Below are 18,350 nucleotides of genomic sequence, written 5' to 3'. Positions count from 1 at the left end.
GGCCTTGTTAATCTCCATGCGTTTCATCCATCCTTGGCCCATTTGTTAGAGAAGTATTCACCTAGGATCATGCAGACAGATATCAGTAACATACTCCATATCTAAAGATTTCTTTCTTCCTTTGGAAATGTCTCCACACAAAAGGAAGACTGCTTAGATTTGAGACTGCCTTGGTTTTTGGAATGAGGGAAAGATGACTCATGATTGATGTCTGCTTTTAAGATCTGCTTTCCTTTGGGTTTTAGATTTATGTCTTAAATAGTGTCTATCTGGTGACAATCAAATTAGGCAACAGTCCTCCTAGTACTTATTATCTGTTTCCTTATAGCAATGGAAAGGTCTGAAGCCTTTATTGATAACTCTTTGAATTAGACAGGAGAATGGGAAATGTGAGGAATGGAATGGAATCTTAGGGAAGGAAGAAGAATTGAATGCCTTGAAATCCTTTCCCAAACCCTGATATATGCTTCTGATTTTGTTCCTATTTAGTTATTAGCATGCCTTACTAAAGGCACAAAATTCTGATTATTGTGATGTCTTTTGGTAACTGTTTCCAAATGAAAACAGGATAAGCCAAAAGAGAAAGAAAATTTGATTTTATTATAAGAATTTGAAACAATGATTTAATTAGAACTGGGCTTTTTTCCCTCCTCTCCTCCCCTTCCCTTCCCTTCCCTTCCCTTCCCTTCCCTTCCCTTGCCTTCCCTTCCCTTCCCTTCCCTTCCCTTCCCTTCCCTTCCCTTCCCTTCCCTTCCCTTCCCTTCTCTTCCCTTCCCTTCCCTTCCCTTCTTTTCTTGTTTTCTTTTTTAGAACCAGGCTTTATTTATTTTTTTACCTTTACACTATCTTACTTTCTGTCTGAATATGGGCAAGTATATCCAGCCTTCTCTATGTCTCCTTATTTCAAATTGGAGATAATAGCACCTACCTTCTAGTTTTGTTGGAGACAATGAACTTGCAATAACCTGCCAGTAGAGGCTTGGAAAAATATAAAGAATTGTATAAATAAAAAGAATTGAGGTATTATCATTAATAAGTGTGATTAGCAATAAACAGTATTACCTTGTATAGTATGTAATAAATGTTTAAAAATGGTGTTTAAATACTAGAACCTGGTATAAATTCTTAAGGTGTGAATCAACTAGTTAGTACAGTGTGTTCCACACGCTTTTATCTTACTGTGTTTATTCTTTTAAGAAATGCTGGAGCCAACTTGGCTAATGTTTTTAAAATTTTTGTTAGATGTGTTTTAGAGAAGTCACACGATTACTTCTACAGATGACTTTTCACTAATAATAATTCTATGGTGCATTTTTACGTAACTTCTTGGACTGATTTTTTTCTATGTAGAGCGTTTAAGGGTAAAACCTGAAATTTCTTGACTCCTGGATTATGTTTACACTCATTCTTTCAGAATATACAAGCCCAAAAATGTTATTTTACATTTGCTCTTAATTCCTGTTGTGTTGATTACATTTAAACATCTGATTTTATATAGTTTTTATATATCTTAGCATTTTGGCAAAATTAACTTGTTACATTGAAGTCCTTAATTCAGATATGTATTGTTATGGAAAAATAATATTTAAGGGATAGTTTTATGTGTTTGTTTTTACTTTTGGTCTTTTAGTCCCAGCGTGTTGTCCTTTTTGGTTTTGTTTTATTGCTTTTTTCTTTAATTTTGCTTACCAGAGCCAAAGCCTTAGTAGAAGAACAACGCCTTTTGTTCCTAGGGTTCAGGTAAAGGCCCTGTCTGCCTGATAGAAACGAAAGTTGTGTTTTAACCCTTATTTGTATGTTTTTGGAAAATGCGTAGTAGGAAACTTGTTTTGGTATGTTGCTCCAAACCATATTATTGACTTTCAAATCATTTTATAAGCCAGCTTGTAAAATTTCTGCATGGAGATGAAAATACAATTAAAATTTAAAGAGACAATCTCTGTTAGTGATTTTATATGATCCACTGAATGCTAAAACTTGATAGGTTTCAGACTGCACTTGTGTACAGAATATTGACAAAACTAGCTAATTTTATACTGCTGATATTTTTTTTTATTGCACTAAGTTTTCTGTCTCTTTAAATCATTCATTTTATCACTTAACATCTTTCTCTTGCATTTTCCAAGCAACAAATCCTTGAGGAGATTGGCAAATAAATTTGTACCTTATCTAAAATATGAATTTTATACATTTAATATATAAGGTTCAAGTTTGAAAAGTGTGTTATTTTGAAAGAACAAAATGATTATCTAAATAAAATGTGTTGGGTTTATGTTGTTCACATTTTGTAATTGAAATGGGATTTAATTTTACTGTAACACTTGGTACAAGTTGTTTGCCTCTTTTCATTAGGAAACCCTTACATGGTAAAATAATGACAATATAGTTGTTTTTTTTAAGTAGTATTATGCTTTCCTTGCTTTGCTGCATGTATTTTTTTTGTTGTTGTTGGTTTTGAATAATACTAATTTAGTTTAAATTTGAAAAATTACAGTTGTTCTACTTAATATTATATAGTGTTAAATATTTACTTGTGCTGTTCAGGTTCTCCTTAGGACATTTAAAAATGGGTACATGGTAAAGCTGGAATGATTATTATATGCAAACAATTAAAAAGATGCTCCAAGATTTTTGTTAATGAAATAGAGGTAAAATCAGAAGTATGTCATCTAGAACTGTGGAAATCCACTTATTATATTTTGGGGGAATCAACAGATATATTTTCACCTATCATTTGAAAAGCACAGATAAGAAATTTAGGAATGTGATAAAATAATCTAGCCAATAAAATAATTGTTTTGCTAATGTGAACTGGATATCTATTAAAAACTTCAATGCAAGTCCTGTAATATAAAATGAAAATTAGGGCTATCGATCAAACGCCTAGTTTAAAACAGTTTATTAAAAGTTGTAATTTTGACTAAAAAACCCATGAAATTAAAATGTACTATATTAACATTTATATATCTGGAAAGTATAATTTTATAAATTTTATAAAATGTATATATGGAGGCCATATGCCTAGTATCTGCTTGTATGAAAAATGAATATTACTCACAAATGATAATTTTAGTTTTCTGTGGCATAGGAAAATCTACAAAGAATACTGCTTATCAAGCATTTGAAGTTATGTATCTCAAATGTTTGTCTCTAATGAGTTTAGAGGAGCAAAAATATCACCTGTGAAGATGGCAAATGCTTAGTCTCATCCGTCAGAAACAATTTACAGAAATCAGTAACTTGCTCCAATAATTATGAGTTTAGTCTAATAATTATTATTATTGTTTCTTTGTTTCTAAATGTACAGTTTACCAGAAAAAGGTTTTCTTATTTTTTTTAGCCTTTCAGAATCTTTTTTTCTTTGAAGTGCCTAATAATCATATCATGATCCTCAGAGAAGTGTTTTTAATTGTCCTGGAAATATAAAGCCATAAGCTTTTTGATTGCTATAGAAAATAGGGAATATCAGAAATTAATGGGGTTTTTGGCCACACATTTTAGAAGAACCATGATGCTCTCTGACAACATCTCTGTTTCATCTCATATAAAGACACTCTTGTATTTCTTACTTTTTTTCTTGTTGTTTTCCCCTCATGTCTTTTGCCAGAACAATGGTTTCTTTTTTTTTCCACTTAGCCTCACCCGTATCTATGTTCTAATGTTGTTACACAAGCAAATATTTGTCCTTTTTTCTATTCGCATGTTGAAGAGGTTTTTTTTTTTCTTTCAGGGTGTTAATCCCCTAGGGTGTTAATAAAGTTTGGTTCTCAAACTTTAATGCCCATGAGAATCACCAGGACGACTTGTTGAAATTTGTCAAAAAAACAAACAAACAAAAACCTGGGCCCCGTTCTGATTCAATAGGTGAGGGGTGGGCCACAGGAATTTGTAACTTTTCAACAAATAAGCCAGATAACACAGATGTAAGGTTAGTGAACCACCCTTTAAGAAACACTTTTCTAGAGACTGTACTTTGCAGCTCTATTAAGAAAACTTTGTTACACGACAGCATGGTAAAACCTGCATTTTAAATATGAAGGCTTAATATAACATAAAGGGTATTAATTATTTTTTTAAAAATTAAATATTTCTTGCTGTTATTAAGAAGGCTAATTCCATTTGATAGAAGAGCGTGATAAATAATTTTATATACTCTTCTGGGCCATTAGTCCTCTTCTTTGGACTCAAAAGTCTCGTTCAGCCTCTCGTTCTCTGAGATATGAAGTGAGAGACTCAACAGAGCCATGTTAGAATTAGAACCAAATACCAATATATCATATATACATATATATATATATATATTTAGGTGATCTTTATGCATGTGTATATATGTTATATATTTATTTGTATATCTCAGAGCCTGGTCCAGACCTGACTGTCCATTTCAGGAGAAGAGGGAATGACGGACATGAGATGTATATTAACATTTTTTTTTTAACTGCTGCAAATATTAAACTTCAAAATTAAAGGAAAAATTAAACTATTAAACAGTATATAATTTTATTCCCAACTTTCAGATTTTGGATTCAATTTCAAGATAATGGCCAGAGCAGTGATGAGTTCCGAACCAAAACGTGGATTAGAGCCAAGTTATACATCCTGACAGGGTAGAATTAGCTAGCTAGGTGTGGGAGTGTGAGGTATGTGTGTGGGAGGTGACAATTGTTAAATCAAATGAATTTAGCAGCTGGATGTGAAGTTCCAATTCCTAATTATGTCAGAGAAGTTACTCCCATCTTCTCATCTCGAATGGTAAAATAATACCCTTTTATTCTAAGGATGTAATATATCTTCTCCTCTAATGAAAAAGGGACTCGATGTCTGTGTAAGAAAAACCTATAAAGATGAATTTATTATGGCTTTAAATACAAAATCAAGGAGTCTATGGACTAAAGCCACTGGTAATTCTACCTTGCTTGTAATCTTTAAAATGTCTTTTCAAATGAAATGTTTTGTCTTTTAAAACATTTGCTTAAAAATTCCCTACGAATGCCATATAAATGAGGTATCTCTTCAGTTCATTTGAGCATTTATTCTGAACTCATTATTTTAGGGGAACTAAAATATGATTCTTACATAAAGATAGGCAAACACAGTCATTGTATGTGAAGTTCTTAGGGTAATTATCATGTGCATGTTAATAAGCAATCACATTAGGATAACAAAAAGCTCAAGTGATTTATCAATCCATCCAAAATAATCTGAATTATTGCCTCTGTTCATTGAAGTTATTATAGCATATCCTTTTATTTTAACTAAGTGCAATTTATGAAGTAAAACTTATTCTGTGCTCATATTAGTGTAAGAGAATGGGGAAAGATTGGGAATGTAAGCATTATGTTATGGTAGTAAAAGTTTGAGCTGATAAATGAATATTTTTGCTTTTCAGATAAAACTATGGTTTGACAAGGTTGGTCACCAATTAATAGTTACAATTTTGGGAGCAAAGGATCTCCCTTCCAGGGAAGATGGGAGGCCAAGGAATCCTTATGTTAAAATTTACTTTCTTCCAGACAGAAGGTAGGGATATGAAACAAAAATAAATGTTCTTGAAAATAAATAAGAAATGTTAATAACAGTGGGTGTTTCAATTCTGTGTCATTTATTTTTATGTATCATGCAACTCAGATATTTATGAAATTTAACCTAAACATAATGATTCATATATTCATATGATTCATATGATTCATGATTCTTCAAAATAGTGACAGTAAGTGCTTTGAGATTGTTTTAAAACTGATGTCAAATGTTATGGATGATTTCATTGAAGATTTATTTTAGGTTATATGGATTCTTAAATGATGCGTATTTTCATTTATCAAAATCATTAACAATTATTATGCTTTTTAAAACCACATGCATTTTTAACACAGTCTACAGAAGCAAAAAGCTGGAAATGATACTAAAAGGTACTCATCATGTTCCTTTACACCTTCTACCTCCTCATACTAAGATATTATTTCTTTATGTAATGTAAAATGAGTGAATATGCTTTATATTTCATCACCCCATATCATCATGCCATGCCTCTGGTCCTGGAATCAACTTCTTCAAGCAGCATTTGCTTTGTGTCCTTACTAACTAGCACAAATGATGTTGCTCTGCCCTAATTCGAACAGAGAAATTAGGATTGGAGGAATAGATTTTCAAAAATTATCTAATCCCCTTTTAATTTCAGGTACATAAAAAATAAAAGAGATTATTCAGTAGACGTCATGTAAAAAGAAAGAATTAATGACACCGATTATCATTTCCCCAGCTATTGAGCATCCTGGCCTCCAGGACAGAGTGTTGTCAAAGGCTGGTCATTTTTTTCCACGTTGGAAGTGGCTAGGCACACATGTGATCTTCAACACGTTTACACACTTTTGGCCCCTCATTTACTTAGTTCAAGCTGAAAGTCATCAGACTTGAATGCCAAAGTATCATCCGAAGAACAACCTCAACCAAGAAAAGGATAAAAATATGGAAGTAGACAATTAACATAGGCCTTACATTTTGTTTGATACATATTTTGAAGTGAAATTTGTGAAGAAGATTCATCAGAAAGTCCATCAAGGTGCCATTGTGTCTAAAGTTATTAAAACTGCCATATAATTTGATCTTACCAAATTTTCATGAAGAAAGTTTTTTTCTCACAACTTACGTTGCCTTTTGGATAGCGATATACTTTGAACTGCAAGGGAAGAAGAAGATATTCACAACTGGAGCTTTTAAATCCAGTTTAAACTTCAGTTGGTTGACTCGATATGTCACACCCTATTACCCTGCCATCCTGGAGGCCACATCACTTGGCTTCTTAGAGCGGCATGATTTACTAGTCTAAACATTCTTAGAATGCCCTGATAAAAACCCACAAGAGTTGCTAGCATTCCCATCTATGTTTTTATGCATATACATAACCTAAGTTTCTGCTTACTCAAACCTTTGAAAAAAACACTTACTTTGGAAGATGATAAAAGACTTTCAGATTATGGAATTTATTTCTTTTTTGTTAATTGAAAAAAAATTTTTTACATTTATTTATTTTTGAGAAACAGAGTGAGAGAAAGCATGAGCGGGGGAGGGGCAGAGAGAGAAGGAGACACAGAATCTGAAGCAGGCTCCAGCACAGAGCCTGATGGCAGGGCTCGAACCCACGAACTGTGAGATCATGACCTAAGGCAAAGTCGGATGCTCAACTGACTGAGCCACCCAGGCGCCCCGGAATTTATTTCTTGATTGACCATTTTTGTTTTGTTTATTTTATTTTACATACTCTCCTCCCTACTTTCTGAGCAGATAGAACTAAAGTGGAAAGGAAAGTCTGTTTCACCAGTCTTTATATTTTAGATGTAGTGTTTTTATTTTTTCTCGGCATCTGAGAATGGGGGAAATAGGTAAATATTTCATCCTCAAATTGTTTCTCAGCTGTTTCCTTGTCAATTATCAGAAATTTGAAGAATAGTTTAGTAAGTTTGTTGCTTACTTTATTGATTGAGAGAGTTGTATCAGGGTTTTATCTTTAAAGAGAAGAGAATTCTTTGGTTAACTCAGAAACAGCTATATTATCATCTTTTTCCTCTTTTTTTTGCTGCTGATACAAGTTTTTATACATGAATAACTGACTATTTATGCTTTTGGTATGAATTATTTCATTTTTCTTGGCAATTTTTCGAGGAGAAAGGCTATTTGAATAAGTGAACATAGAAAATAATTGATGCCTTTTTGTTGATACGAATTCCTGGAGGGGCAAGTGAGGCTGCACAGAAGACATGTCGTCTGGAATGCCACTATGTCAGTTGATTTATTCAAAACGTTATTTTCTAAGTTATGACCTACTCTAAAAAATACCCGAGTGTGCTTTACACTCTTTTACATCTTGAAGTAACATTGGTTTTCAATCAAAATATATTTTTTTCGTTTTGAGTAAACACATCAAGTCTTTGCATGCTGTTCGTGGTATAAAGTAAATGGAAACCCAAAGTGCTGGTAACATGAAAATAAATAGGAAAGGCTTTAGGTTGGATTTTATTTAAAAAAAATAGTTTGCATTCTCAACAATTTAATGATACTGGTAGAGATCAGTGATTTATTTTATTGTTATTGGGCTGCTATTTGGAAATAAATCTTGGGAACACCTGGATGGCTCAGTCAGTGAAGCATCCAACTCTTGATTTCAGCTCAGGCCATGATCTCACAGTTCATGAGTTTGAGCCTTATGTCAGGCTCTGTGCTGACAATGCAGAGCCTGCTTGTGACTCTCTCTCCCTCTTTCTGGCCCTGCGTGGGCTCACTGCTGTCAGCACAGTGAGAGACAGCAGTGAGCCCCCCTGTCTCTCTGGCCCTCCCTGACTCATGCTCTGTCTCTCTCTTTCTCTCTCAAAAATAAATAGAAACATTTTAAAAAATCTTAAAGAAATAAATTAAAAAATAAAATCTTTATAACGTGTGTATTGATCTTAGTTTTTAAACACTCTTAGCAGCTTTTCAGTGTTTGACTTATACAACCTGAACTTATTTTGTTTGTTTGCTTTAAAGAATTGTATTTTTAAGTTATCTCTACATCCAACATGGGGCTCGAACCGATAACCTCAAGATCAAGAGTCACATGCTCTACCAACTGAGCCAGCCAGGAAACCCCCAACATTTTTCTTTAACCTGATCTTATTTTGAAGGCTTTAGTTATACAAACAAACAAACGAACACAAACCCTAATTTACTTTTTAACTTGCTGATGATAATTTGTTTATGGTTCTTTGCAAGGATTGATACTTTGATACACACTAAATTGCCTTATTAAGTGTTAATTGTATATGGTTGTGTGAGGAACTTCAATGGTTGTCTAGTCTCCATGCTGTCCAGTGTAGGAATCCCTTCTAAAATAGTCCTCTTTATCTGAGAACTTTTTACACTTCTTAGGAGGAAGTCAAGGTTTATTTTTCTATTGCCTTTCACACTGCCTTACAAACCATTTTTGAATTATACAGCAAGGCTCCCACTAAATGTTTTCTTCCTGGCCTTAATCTTTTAATTCCTGGCCTGAACTTTATCTCTTCACAGGGTCTCATAATTCAATCTTCAATGCATGGAATATAAGTAGATGCTTTATAAATATTTGTTAAAATTTTGAATGAAGAGAGGAGATGACAGAAGGAGTAATAAATCATGGTCCTTGTTATTATTTCTATTATTTAATTATTTTTATTTGCAATACCGCTTTTCCGTACGATAGAATGGAGTTAAAATTCCCTACATGAGTTTCCAAAGTTATTTTCCTAACAAGGCCTTAGAGATTAATAAAGATACAATGCTTTAAAGTGGCTTTCTGCCACATTAAATGCATGAGCTCTGGCAACATATGTGCTCTTGATTAGTTAAATCCAATCTGTGTCATATGTTAAGCTCTATGTTCACCAAGGAGAAGCAGCACAGCCTCCCCAATTCAGAGACTTACTGTCCCTGCTTAGTTCCCCCTGCTTCCTATTTCTCAGTACTCTTAGAACTATGTTGTGCTGAGAGAATTTGTGGCAGCTACTATGGTTCTGCTTGGAGTTTATTGTACACTTCTCACTTCAAATAAGCTCTCTAGATGGCTTAATATTTTCTTCCTAGATGATCCTTTCTAATAAGCTACAGTAGGGATCTCAGAAAGGAATGGATACACCCCACGGGATGAGTAAAACAATCCATTGGAGTTCCGGAAGAAATATTTGAATTTTCTAATGTTTACCTAATTATTTTTAATTTCTATTTTCGTGTGTTCGTGAATGAACACAATATTATTAATACAACAGTATAGTAATACATGCATGTAATTCATAAATGTATGTACATATAATAGGATGCGTTGTCAAAAACATTTGCTTGATAGAGATACACAGTCAAAAAAGTATGGAAACCTCTGAGCTGGAAGTTCCATCTATCAGGGATGAGCAGCTTGCATTTCCAGCTCACACTGTGGTGGCTGACTCGCACAGAAATAATTTTACGATGCTTTTAAAGGCCTGATAGCTGTTTAATGAGCAAGTACGTATTTTCTTTATGTAAGAAAATGATAAAATGTAATTGTAGTTGCTCAGCTAAACTATACAGATATAAAGTTGTGAACATCACAATTAGACTTCTGTCGTTCAAGTGAATAGTATGTGTAATGTCATTGGTTTATTGCTGCTTTAAAGGTTTCCAATAGGGCAATATGTGTAAAAAAACGTGGAGTTAATATTCTTCAGTCTGGTTTTATTTAGATTTTGAGAAAGATTAAGTTTTTAATTATCTGTCGTGGAAGGATTTCAGATTTATTGAAATATTGCTTTTATAAAGAGATATGATTATATACTTACACGTTTTAGTAGCAATTTAAACAATTACAATATTCATAATGTATGATAAATTTATGGAAAACTTCACTTCTTTCCTGAGAAATTTTAAATGAATAGTTTTTGGGGCAAAACTTAAAGGTTTATATAAGTTCATATATTCCCTTTTTTTTTTACAGTGATAAAAACAAGAGAAGAACTAAAACAGTAAAGAAAACATTGGAACCCAAATGGAACCAAACATTCATTTATTCCCCAGTCCATCGAAGAGAATTTAGGGAACGGATGCTAGAGATCACGCTCTGGGATCAAGCTCGAGTTCGAGAGGAAGAAAGTGAATTCTTAGGAGAGGTATCTGGAATTACTTTGAAGCTTAGACTGTTCCTGTCCTCTTGAATACTTTTCTTTATGTGACTGTCAGTAAAATCTTATATTTTGAATATCTGAAGAAGTAAACAGTTTCTTTCACAGAATGAATTTAGCTACTGCTTCAAGGCAAAATGTTGGTAACATAAAAAATGGTTCTGAATACTTTGTGACAGTTTTTAGGTGTTTGTTCCTAGTGTAGAAATCTCAGTGTTGAATGATAAAAGGTTGTTTTGTGTTTCACAAATGCATTGCTGTGCTTTCTAGTGCGTGTTTATCATTTTAGTTTAGTGAAGCAACTCTACATCTAGTAGCTCAATCATTCATTTATGAATTATTTTTTAAGCCCTATAATGTATCTGTAAGGTGCTAGGGACAGAGGCTTCAAAGGTGAATAAGGAGTATTATGTCCTTCAAGGAACTTATAACCTCTTAAGTATCCAGACCAGGGGAGTGAAGTTCCTGCAGAAGGAATAACAAGATGTGAGAGTTGAGGGAGTCTTGGAAGGGAAAGTGGTAAGAAATTAGACTCGAGGGTTAATCTGACACTGACCAGATCACATAGTTCAATACATCACGTTAAGAAGTTTGGATTTTATCTTGTGGATAGAGGGAGCAAATGATAGATTTTAAAGGGACTGGCTGGATTGCATTTGTACCTGAGAAAAACATTTCCACCTGTAATGCAGAGAACGAATTGGAGAGGGGCAAGGTGGGAGGCAGTTCTGCAGCTATTAGCATAGTAAAAATGAGTAATGCTTTTAGCCTTTTCCAGTGTGGTTGGTTTGCCCGAGTCAGTTAAATGTGGATCTCATGGGAAAAACAACAATCCAAAGAAGTGTTGAACTGAATATTCATAGAGAAGGAAGAGTGGTAAACCAGTTGGGAGGAGGGGTAACGTGGTTGTTAGGAGCAGACTGGCGCCGGCCTTCTTGGGTCAGGATCCCTGACACTACTGCTTCCTAGCCTTGCGTCCTTGAGCAAGTTATTTAATCTATTTGTGCTTCAGTTTCCTCTTCGCCAAACGGCAACAATAATACTATGCAACTCAGGGCTATTCTGAGGGGTAAATGTGTGTGTGTGCGTGTGTGTGTGTGTAAACCTCTGGAACACAGTGTCTGTGATTTGGAAAATGACTAGAGAAAATTTGGGAAGCATGAAATAACTTAGCTGTTGTGCTTCTTTACCTCCCTTAGCTAAATGGTGATTTATCATTACACAGCACTTCTCATATACATTATCACAAACAGTGTCATCTTTGCACAAGACCCTAAAAGGAAATAGTCACTTGTTCCCATGGACTGATTTCCTCTGTAAATTTATTTTTTTTTATTTTTAAATGTTTTTTAAATTTATTTTTGAGACAGAGAGAGGCAGAGGGTGAGCAGGGGAGGGGCAGAGAGAGCCGGAAACACAGAATCTGAATCAGGCTTCAGGCTCTGAGCTGTCAGCACAGAGCCCGACGCTGTTTACCATTGAGCATGATGTTAACTGTGGGTTTTTCGTATATGACCTTTATTATGTTGAGGTATGTTCCCTCTAGACCTACTTTGTTGAGGGTTTTTATCATGAATGGATTCTGCATCTATTGAAATGATCATATGGTTTTTATCCTTTCTCTTATTGATATGATGTATCATGTTGATTGATCTGTGAATATTGAACTACCCTGCATCCTTGAAAAAAATCTCATGGATTGTGGTGAATGATTTTTTTAATGTATTTTTGGATTTGGTTTGCTAATATTTTGTTGAGAATTTTTGCTTCTATGTTTATCAGAGCTATTGGCTGTAGTTGTTTCTTTTTTCTTTTTTGCAGTGTCTTTATGTAATGCAAATTTAACAACCTCTAGTAAGCGAATAGTCAAAGGTCTATAAAAAATTTTAGATATTTAAAACTATTAAGTCAGCCAGAAGTTATGCATACTTATCTTTTATTTAGTTATTGTCAAACATAAGGACAACTTTGCAACATATTACTTTTGATCTAATGGCATTGTTATTATAATTATCATTATTATAAAAGTTATGAGACCATTTAATAGAGTTTCTATAATATAGGTATTTAACATTCTTTTGTTTCTTGGCTTTGTAGATTTTAATTGAATTAGAAACAGCATTATTAGATGATGAGCCACATTGGTACAAACTCCAGACCCATGATGTTTCTTCATTACCACTTCCCCACCCTTCTCCGTATATGCCACGACGACAACTCCATGGAGAGAGCCCAACAAGGAGATTGCAAAGTAAGGTTCCAGTGAGATTTATCATACCTTTGTTGAATTATCTTGAATGATATATATGACACATAGGATTTAAAGATACCATTATGGTTTTAACAGACATCTATTAGTGTTTTCATAGCTATTGTTGATGATTTTCAATTGATACGCTAAAATGAGGTTATACTTACAGCATTCATTTATCACAGTATGACCTCGAAGCACAGTTATGTTTTAATTTTAGCTATTAGAAACATATAGGAATGAGGTAGCAGATACAGTAAAATTTAGCCATGTAGCTATAGATACATTAACCTACATTAAATGTGGAAATAAGAGTTAAATATTCTCAGGAACATAAGCTGATGTTATTATTGTTGTTATTATTATCATCAATGTTTGCATTCTACCCTGAATTATACACAGTCCAAAGTATTGAATGGAATTTGATCAATTCAAAGAATCTTAGGGGAAACTTGGAAATGATTTCTAGGTTGAAAAGTGGCATTACTGGCTTATTGTTCCTACAACTCAAATTTGCTTTCCTGATGAATCTATTATTGAAAGGGGAGATGTCCACTTGCTGCTTTGGGTAGTGTTCATGGGATAATTTTATCTTCGTGGAGTCAGCATGTTCCAGGATTAGCAACATTTTGTCAAGTACTGGAGAACTGACTGACATCAACTAAATTTCAGAAGTGTAAATTTAAAAGCACAGAAGCCATGTCATTTATCATTAATGGGAAGTATAGTTGGCAACATAAGAAATGACTGTTATCTACGTGGATCACGTTCTCTCTGCTGAATAGAGGACTAAATTATATATCAGCAGGCTGTTTGATGAATAGAATATTAGAGCAGAGGATTGGTCTTATGATATTTAGTCATAGGAAAGCCTAGAGAATTGTCTTCACTCCTTTTTAAAAATGTCTCTCATGACTAGAATTTTATTTCCACTGACTGTACAGTCTTTCACATATGGGTGGTATTAATTGAACACTAGTTTCATAGCACTCAATTTTTTCAGCCTCTCCACAGAGTGAACACCTACTCACTGTTATTTGCAATCGCCATTACAACGTCTTTTGTTGTAATTATTACAGGACTATGAATTGTATGGGGGTTCATTTTAGTGTCTACTCTTTCTGGTTACTGTGATCTACTAAGTACGTTCTCTCTAAATCACAATGTTGGATCATGGTTTACTACATGAAGTTTACGAATATAAATCAGTTTGTACTAATTCTTATAGTTTAGGTTTATAGGCTACTAATCTAATACTTATTCCAGTTGTTATTAGAATAACTAGGTTTGATAACTCTTAATATCTGAAACTCTTAAATCTTCCAACAATTTTCATTACTTTTTCCCTCCCCAGCTAATTAAGAATAGTGTATGTGAAGAATGATGAGAATAGAGTTCTTTCTAGTTAGCTATATGGATTGTAGATTTTCATGTGGTTAATTTAATTTAATCCACTTTGTGGCTTTTAATATTTAACCATCTCCCAAATGGCTCTTCTGCTACTTAGTCATTAACAGTATTAAATTCATTTATGGTTAATATGGCTTCATGTTGTACCATTCAGCCCTGTCTCTACCTACCAGTAATAACCTCTAATAAAATAAATTTTCAATATTTGAACATATGGCTAAAATTGGTGTTTTACATCTAAAATGTAATCATAATTTACTAGCAATGTGTAGGATTGAAGATAAGTAAAAACATGTACATATTCCTAAAGGAAATGAAGATTAACACTTGGAAATAGAAAGTTAAAGGATATATTGCTCATCAATAACAGGTTCGAGTTAGAGTATGTATAAATAAACATTAATTATTTTAAAAGTTACTTCGTAAGAATGACCTCCTTCAAGGTTTTTCTTCATGGAGAGGGTAAATATTACATTTATTTATAAGTATGTCTTATATTGTTAAAGATCATGATCATTAACATATTCGATGGAACATATACATGAACAGTAGCCATCACAAATGTGTAATAATCCCTCATTCTCTACCTCCACAAAATAGGATATGTTGGTAATTCAAAATCTGAGGCTGTCAACTCTGAGGCTGTGAGCTTATTGAATATACACGGATATTTACTGGTCTTGTTGGAATTCTGTTTTCTCTGCTCATGATCTCCTATTTTAAATTTGTAGATTCTAATGATTCAAAAAAGTACTTCATTTCCATGGACATTAGGAATTTATAATTTTAAACATATGAGGAAATATTTTAAAAAGCCATTCTAAAAATAATTGTTTCATATATCTTGTAGCTAACGGAAATATTTTTTAAAAATCTTTTTGAGATAGGAGTCGAGGCAACTTTGATTATAAACTTTGAATGGTTTCCCTAGTAAAGGAATTAGTGAAAATATTTGAAATAGAGGACTTCTTATACCGGTATTTATGCAGGTGGCAAAATAAAAAGTTTCTATATATCAAAACATCTATAGAAAGGGCCACATGCTCATTGTTCATGTCTGAAAGCAATTAGATTATGAGAAGTTAAAATTTTAATATGGTGGTAATATTTTCTACAACACATTTTAACTTCAGGCTACTTTTACCCGCTCCCATCCCAGATGTTATTTAGACATTACCAAATGATGGGACAGTGCATATTTCAAAGAGTGACTGATTAAGCCTTTTTAAAAATATGTAAGTAAGATTGGAACCATGTATTCAAATAACTAAAATTTATCAATAGAGAAGTGAGATTGCTTTTTTAGATGGTAAAATGTCTCTCATATTCACACAATTTTGTTCTGATTCACTGGTGAGAAACTATCCATTACTGTTCTGACACCTAAAGATATTGTTTTGAAGGTATATTTTTATGTTTAAGTTTTAATTTTTATATATTCTTTACTGTCATTCAGTTAAAGTTGCCTGCTGTCTTTAGGGAAATATTTTCCTTTTTAACATGACAGAAATCATTACAAATTTGTTTGTGACTTGGTATCTTATTAACCATTCTCATCACAATTTGAACTAAAATCCAAAAGAGTTTTCTTTTTTTTTGATCCTTTTTTCTTTTCTTTGTCTCATTTTCATCAGGTTCATCTCTTTGACATCTCAAATGCTAATTCTTTATTTGGTAAAATATAACATTATTACCATTTCACTTTTTAAAATGGAAAACATCATATCTACTATATTCTTATACAGCCTCATAACCACAAGTATTTAAAGAAAAGTGAATGCAAACAAATCATTGGGACAAAACCAAAATGATGGCATTGAGAGGTGTAAGATAAAAGAGATGTGATTTCATAATTAAAGTTTCTCAAGATTTCAACTATTTGGGGGACCTTTTTGGTCAATATTTCTTCTAATTTTCCACCGCATTCTCTTCTCTCCTTCTTGGGCTGCAGTTGCATGTATAAAGACCTCTTGACTTTGTTCTACAGGTTAAGTAGCCTGTGTTTATTAAAAAAAAAAATTTCCCCCCCACTCTTACTCAGTTTTGATTATTTTTCTTCACCTACCTTCAAGTTGACTGGTATTTTCTTCTATAGTGTACAATTTCCTGTGAAAGCCATATTGTGAATTGTCCTAGCAAAGATGTTGTATTTTTCATTTTATGATTTACATTTGATTTTTTAAAATTTTCTGTATCCTTCCTGAAAATCCCCTTCTTTTATTATATCCCTGTGTGTATAATACTATATAATATACATATATGATATGCATTTGTGTAAATATATTAATGAATTTATAGGATTGCATGTAGACACATATGTAAATATAGGAAATAATTCATAGAATTACATATATATGTATATGCACATTTGTGTGTGTAATGTACATATATGTATGTGTAATATCTATAACGTATTTATGTATGTGTAATGTGTGTGTGTAATCCTGTGGATTTTCTCACATATTTATAATTTTTATTTTAAAGTCTGCTAGCTCTAATATCTTAGTCTTCTGTGGGTCTATTTATATTTCTGTTTTTTTCTTTGATTATGGATCACATTCTGTGTATATTTTATATATAATAACTTTTGTTCTGTACTGGACATTGTGTTTCATACATTTTAGAGACTCTGGATTTAGAGGAATGTTGGGTTTTATTTTGGCACACCATGAAATTATTGAAGGATCACCCAAGACCTGTAGAAGATATGTTAGGGCAGTTCTGTTTTGGTCTTTCATAGTTATACGGTATAGCCCTTAGGCAGGCTTGTGGTTCTCATTCCTAAGTGTGAACTTTCTTTTTTTTTTTTTTTTTAATGTTTTATTTATTTTTGAGACAGAGAGAGACAGAGCATGAGTGGGAATGGGGCAGAGAGAGACGGAGACACAGAATCTGAAGCAGGCTCCAGGCTCTGAGCTGTCAGCACAGAGCCTGACGCAGGGCTCGAACTCATGAACTGTGAGATCATGACCTGAGCCAAAGTTGGACGCTCAACCAACTGAGCCACCCGGACACCCCCTAAGTGTGAACTTTCTAGGCAAAGCCCAAGATACTGACCAAAATCCCACAATATAATGGGACTTAATCTCTAGGCTCTGTGTCCTATGCATCAGGAAGTTTCTAAAATCTCCTTGCATTGCTTTTAGCTTTCATCTGTGGCTTCTTCTTTTTCCCTCTGCAGTTTACAATTTAGGCAAAGATTTAGGGGGCTGTTGTATATAAAGCTTCAATACTGAAGCTTTTTTCTTGAACTATAGCTCCTGTGCAGTGAACCAAATTGGGAAGGCCCGTAGGAGAAAAGGTGTTTCAATATGTGCTTTAACTATTTCAAGGGTCATATCACTGATTTCTGCCTGCATTTGTTTGTCCTCTGGTATCTTTAAACAGTTTTTTATTAAAATATTTATCCAGAGTTTGTAATTATTACTGGCAGAATTAGTCCAATATAACTTACTCTATCATTCCCAGAAGCAGAACTCTACATTTTCAGTATACTTTACTAAGTTATAGTATCTATACAGAAACGTGTATAAATCATAAATATATCCCCAAGTGAATTTACACAAAGTAGCAACACCGTATAAGTAGCACCCACATCAAGAAACAGAAATCACCAGCCTCTCTCTTGCTCTCTTCTGGTAATTATTCTCCCTGTCAAGGTAACAACTGTGCTGACTTCAAATACCATAAAATAGCTTTGCTTCTTTTTTAACTTCATGTAAATGGAATACTCACATGCACCTATGAATTTTATAGAAATGGAATTACACAGTATATTACACTTTCACATCTGGCTTTTTTTTTTCTTCCCAATATGTTTGTGAGATTTACCAATATTGTTGCAAATAATTGCAGTTAACTTATTTTCATTGCTATATGCAATTCCTTTTTATAAGTATACAAGAATTTATGCATTCTACAGTTGATTAATACTTTGCTTTCAGATTTGGGCTGTTCTTAATAGTGCTGCTATGAACTTTCTCATACATGCCTTTGGGTAATCATACGTGTTCATTTTTGCTTTGAAT

The 18,350-nt window shown here is 33.3% G+C and overlaps 1 protein-coding gene across 50 annotated transcripts in view; it reads left to right on the top strand.

Moving 5' to 3' along the window:
- Nucleotides 1-18,350, top strand: part of RIMS2 (regulating synaptic membrane exocytosis 2) — a 601,125-nt gene that overhangs the window by 323,483 nt on the left and 259,292 nt on the right. For 26 of the 50 annotated variants that reach the window (XM_053208502.1, XM_027064049.2, XM_027064046.2 and 23 more), the window contains 4 exons: nt 1,693-1,740; nt 5,390-5,520; nt 10,478-10,649; nt 12,759-12,912. In XM_053208502.1, the coding sequence (XP_053064477.1) occupies nt 1,693-1,740; nt 5,390-5,520; nt 10,478-10,649; nt 12,759-12,912 (505 nt within the window). The remainder of the gene's footprint in view (nt 1-1,692; nt 1,741-5,389; nt 5,521-10,477; nt 10,650-12,758; nt 12,913-18,350) is intronic. The other 24 variants (XM_053208496.1, XM_053208498.1, XM_053208504.1 and 21 more) reach the window with 1 other exon arrangement.

The sequence above is a fragment of the Acinonyx jubatus genome, chromosome F2, assembly GCF_027475565.1.
Source record: "Acinonyx jubatus isolate Ajub_Pintada_27869175 chromosome F2, VMU_Ajub_asm_v1.0, whole genome shotgun sequence".
NCBI lineage: Eukaryota > Metazoa > Chordata > Mammalia > Carnivora > Felidae > Acinonyx > Acinonyx jubatus.
Note: the sequence above shows the minus strand (reverse complement) of the source record. Positions and strands in the feature narration are given on the sequence as shown.